Raw genomic sequence first — 15,623 nt, 5'->3', positions numbered from 1 at the left:
CAAATTGCCCCCTCCCCCATTGAGAACCATAAAGATGCCCCATGGTGTTGTATGTTTTGCTGTATGGGGCAAACTGAAGCTTTGGGAATTCCCATCAGGAAAACAGCAGGAGGGGAATGTGTTAAACTTACCTCACTTGGTGCCATGACTTTCAGTCTGCATCAGACTCCCTCTGCAGTTGCTATTAATATATTTTTTTAAAAATTGGAAATCAGCCCACAGACCTCTCACTGTTATAACTGTTGTGTCTTTCTGCTGAAAGAATGTGGGTATAGCAAAATTAGTAACCAGGTACATATACATAGGGAATGTCAAGCATACCTCAAAAATATCTGGGGTAGTTTTAAATCACCCAGAAAGCTGGTATTTGCCACATTCTGAATGGATATTTGTACATCTCACCTCAGAATGAAAGATTAAATAAAGTACTTCCTAGACACCCAGAAGTAGGGTAAGTTTATTACTAGATAAAGTCTGAAAGAGAAATATGTGTAATCACTCCCTAGCTACCTTGGGGAAAATCTGTGTTTCAAATACTTAAGTCATTTAAAATTTGAGTTTGATGCCACCAGTATCTCTTTTCCATCACAACAGAGAGAGGTTGTGGAGATGATCAGTTAGTGTCTGGAGTTAGTGATGGATTAAGTGGGGACAAATCAATTGAGCCTTAATCCTGACAACACAGCAATACACTTGAGATATGGCTTATTGGGATATTCAGCCTGACTTAGATATGGCTTATTGGGATATTCAGCCTGACAAGGTAGCTAAATTCCCCTGAAGATTCAGGCGCACTGTCAGTGTGTGCTCCAGATCCAAAGCATCTCCTAAATATCTGGGTAGTTATAGTAGTGGCCAAAAGTACTGGCTAAGTCTGGCTTATCAGCTGCACCCTTCTCTGGCTATGAAAGATATGTTAAGTTGTATTTTCCCTGTGGCCTCTGATTAGGCTACTTTAATATACTCTAAGTAGGGCTGCCTTTGAAAAGTGCTTGGAAACATCACCTACTCCAGAATGTGGGAGCCAGGTTATCACTTGGAAGCAGTGGCGTAGCGCCAAGGGGACAGGGGTGCACGATGCACTGGGCACATGCCCCTGTGGGAGTGTGGAGGGGCACAGGGCACACGCGTGTCCCGGAAGCAGTTCCTCCTCGCTCCGCCTCTGCTTGGGAGGGCTATATGGAGTGTATTATTCCAATCCTGCAACCCTCCCTAAGTTCCAGTCAATTTGGGGGTGTCAGTTTAGAGTATTAGACTCTAACTTTTACATCACAAAACTATTTGTTTAGGGTACCTCAAGAGTCTCATTTTCCCACATTAACCTACTAAAACACTTACCGGTAACTCATCTCTGGAAATGCTGCTTTTCTGTTGCTGGTTAGCGAGAGTGGAGGAACTATAGTAAAAGATAAGGGCTTGTCAGTATAGTACAGGGGTAGGGAACCTGCAGCTCTCCAGATGGCCATGCTGACAGAGGCTGATGGGAATTGTAGTTCCTGAACATCTGGAGAGCCGCAGGTTCCCTACCCCTGGTATAGTAGGAGAGTTTCTATAGTCTTAAAGGAGACATTACCTTAATTCCCTTAATACTGGGATTCACATGGCAAGTTGGCAGCTATTTTAGAGTTAATTGGGGGGTAGCCAGGTAACAAGTTTTTGTGTATATGTTTGCCATCAAGCCACAGCTGACCTACGGTGACATTCAGAGGTGGTTTGCCTTTGCCTGTCTCGCTGTGGGCTGAGAGAGGTCTGAGAGAACTGTAACTGGCTCAGGGTCAGCCAGTAGGCCTCATGTGAAGGAATGGGGAATTGAACCCAGATCTCCTGATTAGAGTCTGCTGTTCATAGCCACTACACCATACTGGCTCTCACTGGGGCTAGACTGGAATAACTCTGCATAGGGTTGCACTGATATTGTTCTGCTGCTGCATTGTGCTCTTGATTTGAAGAACATTTAAAGAACTCCCTATGGCATGAAAATGTCAGTTTTTCAAGCATCTTTCATATTTGCAAGGTAGAGGAGTTAGATCAGTGGTGGCGAACCTATGGCACTCCAGATGTTCATGGACTGCAATTCCCATCAGCCTCTGCCAGCATGGCCAATTGGAGTGCCATAGGTTTGCCACCACGGAGCTAGATGATTCCAAGGCACTGCATGTTCAAAAGTCTCATGAGAAATTCTGACAACCCATCAAGGTGCCAAAGGGTCTAACAACAACAAATAATAATTGTTGTTATTAAATGCCATCAAGTCACAACTGACTGCATCAATCTGCCATGGAGTTTTCAATTAAAGAGATGAACAGAGGTGGTTTGCCATTGCCTTTTTCTGTATATCAACCCCAGACTTGGTGGTCTCCCATTCAAGTACTAACTATAGCCAACCCTGCTTAACTTCTGATCTCTGATAAGCTCACACTAGTCTGGGCTAAAAAATTTTTTAAACTTACCACAAATTAAAGATGCCCTGATAAACATGAAACACCACTTCAAAGCAATTGGCAATTATCCAGCAGATATATTGGTACATTCACTGACAGTTCTTTCTTTTCCATTGCCACTAAGGAGTTCGAGATGCCTTCAGCTTTCACTGGCTGATTGGTTTGAGGCAGATGGTTGGTCAGGTGGCCATAGCGCTGTCTGTACCATACAGATTGTTACATCATAACCCCAGAACCTGATGGCATACAGGAAAGACAGAGGGGTCACAACAATCTGATCTGGGTTATCTTGATATGACAGTGGGAAAATATGCAAAGTTGTATGAATGCATGGCCTTTTTCATTGATGTTAAGAAGCATTGCATTAATAGATTTGGTGACCTTTAACTGACTTCGAGCTTCATAGGGCTATGATTTTAGGATTATCCTGATTATCATCCTCTCAGCCCAGAGTCATAGCTTAGTAAATTCTATTTGTTGAAGATTCTTACTAAACAATTGAGTGTATATGGTGTAGTACAGTGGTGGGATCCAAAAATTTTAATAACAGGTTCCAATGGTGGTGGGATTCAAACAGTGGCACCGCCGCACACACACACCTCCAGTCCCTATTGTGCAGAGAGGTTGCTTTAGTAACCCCTTCTTGGCACTCAGAAAAAATTAGTAACCACTTCTAGAGAAGTGGTGAGAACTGGTTGGATCCCACCTCTGTTGTAGTCTCATTATTGTTTTGTCTCTATTATTGGTACATTTTTCACTTAAGATTATCTTAGAAATATATACATATATATATCTTTAAAATCGTAAGGGAGGCTGACTATTATAGTCGGGATTGATGACGGAATCTTTCAAATCTTGCTAAACCTGAAAGATTAAAGAGTAAATGTAGTATGTTCTGTTCCCTAAGCTTAGAAAAATGGCTTCTTTAGGGAATCAGACCTGTGAATGCTGCTTTCTTCTGTCCCACATTTGCAAGTCTGAATTCCTCCCTAACCCTGTTTGGAATGATGGTATGCACTGCCACTCCAGGCTAAGGCAAGCAAAGGAACAAAATGTGGTTGAAAAACTCCACCTGCAGTACCATGACCACTGGAGATGGCGGTAACATTGGAACGAGCATTGGTACTTCCTGTTTGAGTCTTGAATGTGCAGAATATGCACAGGTATATGCACAGGGCAGAAATATAATTCACATATTTTAATTTTTTAAAGTATTATTAAACTTCTGGGATTTTCAGGTGGAACTGAAGAAGGAGCTCAGTCTCTATGGCAATGGTCCCAACTACCAGTGAGTCTGTTTCAATATTATTTCTCTGCATTGGTGGGAGTGCTGCTGGCATAGGAGATAATAAAATGAACTGTTTCATTCCCCAGCACTGTCAGGGCTGACAATGACAAGCGGGGGGGCGGGGCAGGGGGGGGATGGAAAGTTAATTAAAATCTATGAAAGAGAGCCAAAGCAACCTTTAAAGATAGTGCAAGGTAGGCAGTGTTAATACAACAATTTATTAATGGAGCAGGCAGCTGCAATCAGTATTAAAAATTACTTGAGGCTTTTTATGTTTTAGCAAAAGCCACTAATTAAAGAAAGCAACGACCTGTGAGATTGACTATGAAAACCATTAGCCATCTGAATAGAACTCCAAAGAAAACATTAGCTGTGGAGTTTCTCCCGACTGTATCTTACAGTCACACACACTGAAAATTGTTTCGCTTTATTAGTTATTTCCCCCATTCTATAATAGTCGCCTGTTTTTAATTCTTAACGTTAAAATGAAAAGTGAATTTTTAATTCTCATTAATAACAAAGGGATTAACACCAGAGCGAAAGTAATCCTTGCATTTATTCATAAGCTTTTATAACATTGTGACAGCTGTTTTAAGTCATGTGTCTGGCTCAGAGTCTCTGAACCAACCCTACCCAATTGTGTTATGAGCGATTGTTGCTGCTTGTGTGTTGTCACTGAGCGGCTTCAGATATTTCACAAAGTGTTGGAAAAGGAAGTGAGAGAAATTCATTCACATAGGGAAGTTGTCTGTGTGACTGTAGTGGTTCCAAATGCAATCAAATGGCAGGCCTCATCATATATGTTGATGCTGGATTTTGTTAGTATGGCTAATGTGGTCCCTTTTTGGTAGTCTCTTGCTGGTGTGGACAAGAAATGTGTAGTGTCTGGGGATGGGGTAAGGCTTGAGGAGTTCATGGATAAATGAAAGGTCTCTCATCTATTGAATTATATATACCAATATGGCTAATATCAACAGACTGGTCTAAATCTACCACTTTTCAGAGGAAACCTTGAGAATATGCTTTACTTTTATGCCAAGAGTACAATTTTTAAAAAAAAAACACGCATATAAAATATTCCTGAAATTTGGTTTCAGTCTCCAGATTTTAAAGCCAGTCTCATGATTCTGTGGCCTGATTTATAACAAACTGAACATTTGGGTATTCCAGTTCTGCATACTTCGACTGGAACTCTCACTTCTTGTCTTTTGTACATCAGAGAAGCATACAGTTCTAAGAATCATTTGTTCTTCCAACAACGCTCGTAAAACTCATTGACGACACATGCGCCTAATGGTTTATATGTATGCCAAGTACTCTTTCATTTACATTTGTTTGAAGCAAATTCCAGCACTTTCATTCTGAACCCTTTTTGTGCTGTTGAGGTTGTAGGTATCTCAACACAGACTGTACAGACAATCCACCTCAGTGTACACTAGTTCCTCAGTGTACATTCGTTTTTCAACACATCCCAGAATTCAGTTTTGTTCAGTTTCTTTTTTTACTTTCAGTTACTTTTTACTTTCCTCAGTGTACACTAGTTTTTCAACAATTCCCAGAATTCAGTTACTTTGACCAACTTCACACTCATTTTGCCACCAAATTATTCTGAAGACTGAATCCCCAAACTGGACTAATATATCACTAAAGTTGACATTGTTGGCCAGAAGCTGCCTTTTACTAGCTCTGTTCACAAGTTATAGTGAACACAAGTTCAATCTATGTACAGTGCAGTGGTGGAAAGTGCTGTCAAGTACTAACCAAGGTCAACCTCATTTGGCTTCTTAGGGTTGATGAAATAGGGCTAGCATGGACTATTTAGGTCATGGTTTTGTACAATGTACACTTGATTGTTTTCTCATGTGCATTGAGCTATTCTCATGTTATAGTCACCACATGTGATGATCCCTCCCCCCCTCCAGTTTATTCAGGCAGTGGTCCCCCATTTCAGTCATGAAGTAAGCAGACTTTGACCCTTCCTTATAAAACAGATGTACACATGTACAAATACAATGTATGTGTGTTCACTGTAACATGTAAACAGGGCTAATAAGTCAGACCCTTGCTCTATCAAGGTTAGTGTTAACACTGGCAGCAGTTCAGGAGGGTTTACCCTTCCTACTACGTAATCTTTTTGGCTGGAAATGCCAGGAATTGAGCCTGAGACCTACTGCTTGGAATGCAGATACTGTGTCACTAAATCATAGCCCCTAACTAAATGACCAGACATTTTTCTTCTGGAATTACAAATGCATTAGTTGTCTCACTCAGGGGATGGATATTTTCATAAATAAACATTATTGAATATGCATCTGAAGACATTAATAGAGCATAACAAATAAGCTTATCTGCAAATGATACCTTTTCCGTTGTAACGCTGTCATGTCCACCAACCTCTATGGAAAGAAACGTCACACCTCTGAGGTTATGTATTCCAGGAAAAATGGATTCAATGGTCGTGGTCTCAAAATTTTTTTCTAGAATTCAAGTGCTGACACAAAACTGCTTTCCTGCTAGGTTTTTGATTGAATTTAAGACCATCCACCTTTTGCTAACCCTTGGTGTACACTAGATTTTCAGTGATTCTCATTGCTTTGACCGCCTTTCACACTAGCACATCTTTAGACTAGAGCCCAAAACAGCAACTATGTGGAATTCAAGCTCTGAGAGGCTAATTTTTTTCACCTGCACAGAAAGTCTGGCAACAAGAATCCACTATATTTGACAAATGGAACAGAGGGGTTGGCTTATGGGTCTGTATATGCTCAATAATTGTCCTATAGATTATTAAAACTGTATTAAAACACATTAAAATGGATTGAGAACAGGTCATATTTGCTGACCCAAAATGTCAAGTGCTACCAAGGATAAATTATTCTGTGAACTGATGACAGCATGGGGTTATGTTGGGATACCTGCAACCTATTCCAGCCTGAAAGAAAAGTCATAAAGGGACTTCAAGAAGATTTCTTTTTTCTTTCTTCTGCTATTTCCTCTGTGGCCATTTTTAGCCTCTGGCATACACAAAGCTACTATGTTCTCCGAAGTTCTTCCATCATTGTTAACGCGTGTTGAGAGCTGACTTTGAACACATGTCAGTGCAAATGTGATGACCTTTATGTATCAAAGTTGAAACCTCCCTTTGCCTTTTTGTTCCTGTGGCCTGCTGCTTCATTAGATCAAAAGGAGAATGCCTGTTCTTTGTTTTTTTTACTTGTTATGGGCTCTAAATCTCATTGTCTTATTTTCAGAAAGTTGAAGTTTTTAGTATTGTTGATGATGCGGCTAATGTGATTTTACTTGAAGGTGTTCAGAAATCTCAATACATGAAAACTTAGCAAAAGATAACAAAACTGACAGCATCAACAGAGAATTTCACACATTGCCAGGACGCTATGCACAAACTCTTAAGTGGTGATGTATCTGAATTTCATCTGAGGTGTCTTGGATGTTGCCTGGCCAATAATTTAGTTTCCATGTATATACTGACCTCAGTGTCACCTTGTACTAGCCTGAAGGTACCAGGGGCAGAGAGCAATGGCCCTCAGCTGTTTGGTCCTGGGGCTGGAAACAGTCTTAAGGAATCTGTTAAAAATAGACTCCCCTTCACCTGCCTCTGCAGGTGCTCTGTCAGAGAGAGGCTGGGCTCCAGATAAGCTGGGCTGCAGGGCTGCAGAGTGATCTAGCTGATGGTTGGACCAGAAGTCCTGACTGGAGAGATGCAGAACATGTCCCAGCCTGTCAGCTGGGTTGCAGTGGAAGCACCTCACCATGCAGTTGAGTTAATTACCCGAATGGAAGGTGACCCACCTCCATTTTTATAAAGCCACAAAAGGATTTTTAAAAGTCATATTCCTGGTAGGTAAAATACAGTATTTCGTAATTTTCTGATTCCTCAGAATGTTTCACATGTATCCACTCTTGCACATCATTACACTTTTTGGGATCCATAGTGCTATCCTTGCTGATGTCAATGGAGAAATTGCTGCATTCAAAGAACAAAATATGGCTTTTTTAAAAAAAAGTTGTGTTTATATGGGGCTTCTGCAGCTGGATTAATAATGGGAAGAGTCACTCTCTTTGAAGATATATCTCCTAAGCACCCAAATGTCTGAGTTTGCACACTGACGGGATAAATAGAACTAACTTGTACAGCATAATGAAAATAATTCCTCATTCAGTACAAAGAAGAGGGTTAAAAATGCATGCACCAGATTAGCTGCTGCTAGAGTGTAGGAATTTATCTGCAGAATTTTGAACGAGTTTCAAATTCATTCCAGGTCTTTTAACAACTAATGCTTGCTCAGCACCCCTTCCAAAATGAATAGGTATTTTCCATTCAGGTCCTCGTGAGCAGCTGTTCCACATCACAAAGTACGATATCACAATTGGCACCCTTTTTAGCAGCCTCAGCAGAGAGGTTTATGTATACCAAATTGATCTGCTTCTTCATCAGTTCAGATCACAGAAAGGAGCATATTAATGAAAGTACAGGCAGCTCCTATCTATGTCTCATATCCAGCACATAAAGGAATCCATTCGTATAAGATTTTTAATCTGACTCTGTTCATGAATAGTAAGTTTCACAGAAAAACATAACTGAAAAAGAAGAAACAAAAGCCACTCTCAGTGACCTGTACAGTAAGCTTCCCACATAATCAAGACATACAGTGGACTCTGAAAACCTCATTGATTTAGCATTTGGGAATTTGTCTGCTGACTGTCATGTTGTTTCAGTGTCTGAGACAAACCACAGAGAGTATCTATTCTCCGAGAATGTTTTTTTTCTCCTTATTCTAACCCACAAGTTTCCTGCTGTGATTTCTGATCCGGAGAAGATTGATGCCAAGGTGGGCTAACATTTAACTTATTCTGTTGAGCTCTGGTTGATGGCAGCAGACCAAGATGAGAAGCTGTGAGGTGTCTTTAATTATACTCGGGAGTTAACAGCCATAACCCAAGCCTGACTGCTAGACGATGGGCCATTTTGTACATATTGAAAGATTGTGTAAAATATGATCCTGTATTTTCCACATAGACTTTTGCATTTGTTGTTGATTTTGGGTGAATTTAAAAATAAAAAAAGGTCAGCTGAAGCACATGTGATTGTTTTGAATAGCTCCAGCTTAAATAGGGGTTTATTATCATAGTGCTTGCTTTTTTATTGGGATAATAAAATAGGAGAATGTGCTGACAAATGCTTTAAGTTCCTGTTCAGTGGCTGTCCTTTTCAACTCCTTACTGATTCATCCTGCTTCTCTAAATCTTAATCTGGTTTGGAGGATGAACTAAACCACACTTAAAGTTGTCTTTCTCTGCAGATGGATACACAGAAATACTACCTTGTGTTTGATAGCGATGGCTAATTCTTGGCTAAGCTGACTCAGACATAGAAATACCTTTTAACCATTTACTCTATGTGTTGAATGAAAGTAGAAATGCTTTCATCAGACCTGTAGCTGCAGCAGGGCATTTGTTATGGTATTCCATACACAGATGTGGGTTTTTCTGTATGCAAGTCAGGGCTTTTCTATATTGTTCACTGGTAGTAGCCAGTACTTTTAAAGTGGATGAATTTCCAAGTTGCCTTATACGTCGGACTGAATTGGTACAGTAAGGTTTGCTGTTGTGAGGATGAATTGGTGGAGGGGAACAATATTGCAAGTCACTTCAAGCCCACATTGGGCAGAAAAATGGTATATAAATAATAAATAGAACTTCTAAGTAGCCATGGAGCTGGGTGTTATGCCTTGTCTCAAAGACTTTGCTACTTCAAACTATCCTGTGACCAGATTATAGTCTCTTGATCTGAGTTGCATACTCCTGCAGATTGTTGAAAATTAAGAATTCAGATGTTCAGCATATTGACGAGAAGGATCTAGCAATTTATGCAATCTATAGCCAATAAAGGAGTTGCATTTATATCTGTTAGCATTCAGATTGCTCTTGCCTTTGGGTAGCAGACTAACTTTTTAAAGAAAATTGGTGAACTCCTCAAATAAGACAAGTCTCTTATAAGACAGGTTATTTTTAAAAATGTTTCAGTTTCCTACTGAAAGGTGTTTGGATAAAGGATCAAATCCAGTTTATGTTCGGGGACTATTAGAAATATAATCACTATTGTACATGAGGCTATTGGAAAGAGCTTCATTAATTTATTGGGACTGTTTTATTTACAAAGGCAGAGTGCTGGCACAGCTATGCATTCTTAAAGTATGTTTTATGATTCAAGAGAAACATAAATGTTTGGGAATCAAAAGAAGTAGGACTGACTTGGATCTGCATAACAAAGGGAAAGGAAACCTCTGTGTTTCATATAGACCCCAAATTGGATGCTGGCTTTTAATGGACTTGCTGTTATTAGATAGACTGTAGACCATTATAGGAGAGTGGTGTTATATTTTTTAAATTACTAAACTGCATATTTCCATATTACTGAACAAAATTGGACAAGCATTCAAAGTTTTAGGAGGCAATCTTTGTAAAGCTTTGCAAAAAACAGAAAATTAAATTCTTAATATGAGCAAATGTATATCCCTCAGGATACTGGGGAGTTGGTAATTCTCCATTTCTTGTGGAGCAGATCCCCTCCAGGAAGACATATGAGGCCCAAAAGTTTTAACAGCTTTCTTTACTCCAGCCTCCCCTGTTGCAAAGATTTGTCCTGGGTTTCAAGGACCAGGATGTTATGTCAATCAGTTGGTTTCCTTGACAACTGCCTCCTCTAGCCTACCCACAGGTTCCTCAGTGCTGCCTCTTTTAAGACCCTGCGTGAAGCTGTAACCACCGCCACAGGGTGGACACCTGCCCATCTTGCCTGCCTAACCCTTGCTGTAAGCCATCTCCTCCCACTGCTGCAGCAAAGGCTAGCCAGACATGCCCCAACCAATTCTTGTACAACCAAACTCTCACAACCAGTGCTTGCAATGGGACCCTTGGTCGTTGATCTTCATGAATGTAGTGGAGTCCCATCTACTATGCTTCACAGCAAGGGCTGTCAACTCCTCTGCCACAATTAATCCTTCTTTGTCTCCTTTTCTAGGACCTTCCTCTTCACACTGAGGGACATGTGGTATAGTTTTACAGAAAGATATGACATGTGTGAAAATGTCATTAGTCAAAAGAATAACATTGGAAGCAATTCTGAATGGCCAAGGTCTTATCCACATTTGTCAATGAAAAGACTAAAGCTTTCTCTTAGAACTGCGTCAGACATGATAAAATTCCTGCTTGGACCAACCCTGCGTAAGACATTGTCATGTAACAAGTTTGTAGCCTGCCATGTGTGACAGTCGCCCAAGGGAGTTTGTGTTGCTACATATATATGCATGCAGTGGGTCTGTACCATGAAACCATAGCCAATCACATGTATGTGTTGACACAATGAAATAAACATAAATGAAAGTATTGTACAAATCTCACTTATCCATGAATTCACAAGATGGCATTGAACACATAAAGTGATCTTTTATTAAGTCGCAGGCTGGTCTATCTAAAACAGTCTAGCCTGATTATCACAACTCTACATGATCTCAGGTAGAAGTTTTTTTTCCATTACAAACTACTTGATCCTTTTTTACTAGAGTTGATGAAGCTTTCAGCCTGGGACCTTCTGCATCCAACGCAGCTTTACTATCACCCCACGACCCCACCCTATCTCAGTCTCAACCCCTCCTTCCTCAGTATAAAAATAATAATCCTTTTTCAGGGTTTGTGGTAAAGTTTATAAGAGTAATCTGTGCCTTGAAGCACTCAGAAAAATATCTGTAAAATGCCAAGTATGATTGCAATTGTAATGATCTACATGTGCACTGCACATGCTTCTCTGTGTAGGGATTGTGTAATATTTGAAGGAACCATCAAAGATTTTAACTAAAAGAACACAAAGTAATCTTGCAGTGGCATACCATGTGCTGAGGAACAATCACAAATGGTTCCTAGTGGAGGAAGGAAGACGTAGAAAGATAAAAGTTTTTTGCTTTCTTGTTCTGTGAATTAGAATTTGATCCTCTAAGGAATAGTGAAGCAGGAGATGTGAAAGTCCTGCTGAAATCACCTGCCTTATTTGTAGTGACATTTATTTTTTTAAATATCTTTCAGTTGCAGAAAGCTTATTCCGGAGTTTCCTCTTCTTAGGTTCCTTGGATACTTATCCATGGTTACTCAATGAGAAAATTAATGTGATAGACAAGCTCCTTCAGCTTACCCAGCACTGCCAGTTGGTGGGGGGGGGGGGGAATTGAATGAGTTTTAGGTAAACCAATAGGTTTGTCTGAATTGTACAAATGTGTACTGTATGAGGTGTTCGGGAACCTTCAGCAAGGCTTGTGATGTTTTTTGATGGAAAAGGTAGAACATTTGAATATGGTACTTCTGGAAAACACTGTCCTAGAAGATAATTAGATGCTGTATTCCCGCCCTGCCCCCCCCCCTCCCCCGGAGAAACACCCCAGACTTATAGCACTTCCGGGAATGGTTTAGATCAGAGAAGCAGCAAAGGACAAAATAGTTCAACCTCCCTTCTTTAGTGCTGCTTCTCCTTCTGATCAAATCAGCAATCCTAATTGGCTACTTTTCAGTTACAAACAAAACACAGGGGGTCTCAGTCATGGATGGGCTGCCCAGGTGTCCGCTGACAAGAGGCCATTTCTTGGTGATTCCTGCCACCGTCCACTAATACTCAGCTGTTCAGTGGTTGGAAGCAGGCCTGCCAAATTGGGGGGGGGGGGGTTCAGTTGATGTCTGTGCACAATTACACCACTTCCATAGAGTTTTGGGGAAGGCTCCAGAGCTTACCCTTGGTGCAATGCCAGTGCTTCCGCATCACAGTGGAAGTGGTGTCATTGCACGCAGATATCGATTGCTGCCCCTTGGACCCACCTCATAACATCTCCTGCCAGTTGCCAGGGCAGATCTGGCAACCATATTCATAGATCTCTCATATTATATCTAGTTAAGAGTTAAAACTGCTACAGCCTGTAGTGTGTTGCTACTACACTTGTTAGGTCATCTCTTCAATTTCTCTTCTTGGTTGACACCTGGCAGGGATGTTAATGTTTAAGTAGCTTTCTGTTGTTGAATGATTTTTTTTGTGTGTGTGATTCAAATGTGTGCTTGCACATGACCTCTGAGATTAGTGGACAGAAGTAATCTAAATATGTGACAAGTTATCCTTTCCTCTCCTAAGTTGGGAGGAAAGTTTCCACAAGCTATATTTAGACTTCTGCCTTAAATTTTGGTTATTTTAAAGAAAATTATACCTCTTGTGATTTTTCCCTCCCCAGAATGAGATGCTTGCATCAGCTGCACAAATATTTTTGCAGTGTTTCCTGTTGGCTTCCTATTTCTTTCACTTATCTGTTCTTTCTGCCTCCCGTTCCTACAGTGGCCACTCCGGTCACTACTTCCATTTACATAACCAATAGCCAGGACAGCCCCAGTCATGCTTTTTTTTAAACTCAAGGGAAGAAGCAGTTTGCAGGTGGTGGCTCATTGTACCTTAGTCTTAAGGGGACATGGGCCCTTTAAGAGTAAGAAAAAGAACACAGCCAACCCTACAGAGAACTGCATCCTTGTTGCATTGACTGGAGAAATCAGCACAAAGCTGTCACAGCTGTTAAGATAACCAATGGGAAAAAGCTCTCTCAGTCAAAACATAACACTGCCTTGCCCTGACTTTAAAAAAATGCAATAGGCAGCTAGGATTCCACATCTGTGTGGCAGGAAGGAGGCAGGTGCAATTTCTCACCAAACATCTTGCTTGGAATCCATTGCTACAGTGAATTGTACAGTGGTATTTTAACCAATGCACATCTGGCTTACATTTGAATGCCATCATTCACCATTGTAGCAATTGCGGGGGGAGGGTAGAACGGTGTGTTATACCAAACTTGATTTATGTTAAGTCCTTACTGAATTCTAGCCCGTTTCTGAGTTGAAACTGCCTTTATGTACAATCCTGAATCTGATTTTCTGTTTGCTTTCATTTGGAGCCAATTCTGGTCTGGCAATGTTTATGTCACTGACAACGATCATATTCATAAGGCATATTTTCATGACCTCTACTTAACTTTCATAACTTAACACCCAGTTTAAACCTTTCTCATAGTCTTTCTTTATCCAGGAACTAATGTCGAGGATGTGTCTTTGTCTTAAAATGTTCATTTTTTCCCCTCTCTTTTTCTAAAAAAAATAGATCTACTGGAGAAGACTCTCCGGAAGGAGGAAGAAATAAGTGCCCTGCAGGTATTTTTTATTAATTCATTAGACTGCAGTAGCCTGATAATAAGGAGCAGGATTGTTGGGCCCAAGGTGGTTTACAGTAAAACAATTTTTAAAAAAACTGATAGTGGTAGAAAGTGCCATCAAGTCACAGCTGGCTATGGGGACCCCATGAAGTTTTTAAAGTAAAACATTAGCAGAGGTAGTTTGCCATTGCCTGCCCTGCATAATAGCCCTGGACCTCCTTGGCGTTTTTCCCATCCAAGTACTAACCAGGACCAATCCTGCTTAGATTCTGAGATCTGAGACAATTCTACCATACTAAAAACAGGATCAACATTCTCAGATGACATGGATCCAGTAAGTCTCACTCCTTTCCCCCACACAAAAGGTTGTTTCAGGGCGACAGGCACAGAGGAGGACTGGGTTGAATGTCTGGTTTTCCCTCAGCCTTGATACTTTGTTTCCTGTGGCAGCAACAGGCAGAGGTAAATGTTTTTATAATGCCTCAGGCTACTGAAGCAAAGCCATTCTGGTACTCTTGATGCCTGAACAGGAGACTGCCTGTCAATGCTATTTAAGCATCTGAGTTCCAAACTAGAAAAAAGTTGGGATATCAATTAATAAATTAGATCCAAGCTCCAATCCCTGACTACTCTGGTTAGAACAGTTTGAGAAAGCAGGGGTGAGAAGGCCTTTGGCATGGGACCCTGAAGAGATGTTGCCCATCACTGGGCTTGATAAAACACCTCCTTGATCCTCCTTTTAACCACTGAAGATTATATGTAAGTTTCACATCATGACCATGCAGAATTGCCTGTGGTTTGTTTCATGAACCAAACTGTGGTTTCACAATGATAGTTCAGCAGTTAGATCTGGGTGGCTGGTGGTTGCTGTTTGTCAGCCAATAATTAGATAATACAGGCAACATAACCAGCTTGCAGCATTTTCTATGGGGTTTTTGCAATTGCTATTCGTCTGATCTTCACAGTCTGTAGCCACAATTGAAAGTCACACCATTTCTTCCCATGACCCATGGACAGCAGATCCATCCTATCAGCAAAAGAGGTCTCTCCCCACTGACCAAGGCTGTATTTACTGTTGCTGTTTTGGAAGAGTCTATTTTTATATTGCTTACTTCATGTTGATATATATTGGTATGTGGCAGGTACTAATAACTGACTTTTCTGCAGGAAGAAAAGAAATTGCTGTGTGAGGATATAAATAATATTGACTGCCCGTTAGATTTTTTTCTGGGCTATATATGGCAGGAAAAGCAATAAAGTCAGTCAGAAAGGCCTGTGGTGGTGCAGAGAAAGAGAAGAACATCCTATGAGACTGAAAGAGAGACAGGTATTCTTCAGATCTCAGCTCCACCATGAACACAGTTCAGCTGCACTGAGCAAGCCTTAAACCAGATATCAGTTTTCAACCTAAGCCCTCTGTCGGTACTCTGACGAAGGCTAAGAATATCCTAAGCAAAGAAACAATTGCTTTTATGGCCCAGTTGTAAACTAAAGGCATCTGTGGCGCTACACTGCTGTTCTCACTCAGCAGACAGGAAATATGCACCCAAAAAGTCCCAGTCTTAAGGTGCGGAGAGCATAGCCATGGTAACCTCACTGTATATCAACTCATCATAGGTTGGGGTGCTGATGATGCTCTGAGACAGC

At 40.8% G+C, this 15,623-nt stretch overlaps 1 protein-coding gene across 6 annotated transcripts in view; it reads left to right on the top strand.

Moving 5' to 3' along the window:
* CEP128 (centrosomal protein 128) overlaps positions 1–15,623 on the top strand; it is a 233,784-nt gene that overhangs the window by 147,166 nt on the left and 70,995 nt on the right. For 5 of the 6 annotated variants that reach the window (XM_048486527.1, XM_048486525.1, XM_048486523.1 and 2 more), the window contains one exon: positions 13,925–13,974. The exons of the other annotated variant lie outside the window; for it this stretch is intronic. In XM_048486527.1, coding sequence (XP_048342484.1) covers positions 13,925–13,974 — 50 coding nt within the window. The remainder of the gene's footprint in view (positions 1–13,924; positions 13,975–15,623) is intronic. 6 annotated transcript variants of the gene reach the window in all.

The sequence above is a fragment of the Sphaerodactylus townsendi genome, linkage group LG02 (assembly GCF_021028975.2).
Source record: "Sphaerodactylus townsendi isolate TG3544 linkage group LG02, MPM_Stown_v2.3, whole genome shotgun sequence".
Classification (NCBI taxonomy): Eukaryota; Metazoa; Chordata; class Lepidosauria; order Squamata; family Sphaerodactylidae; genus Sphaerodactylus; species Sphaerodactylus townsendi.
The sequence above is the reverse complement of the archived record's forward strand: the minus strand, read 5'-3'. Positions and strand labels throughout refer to the sequence as shown.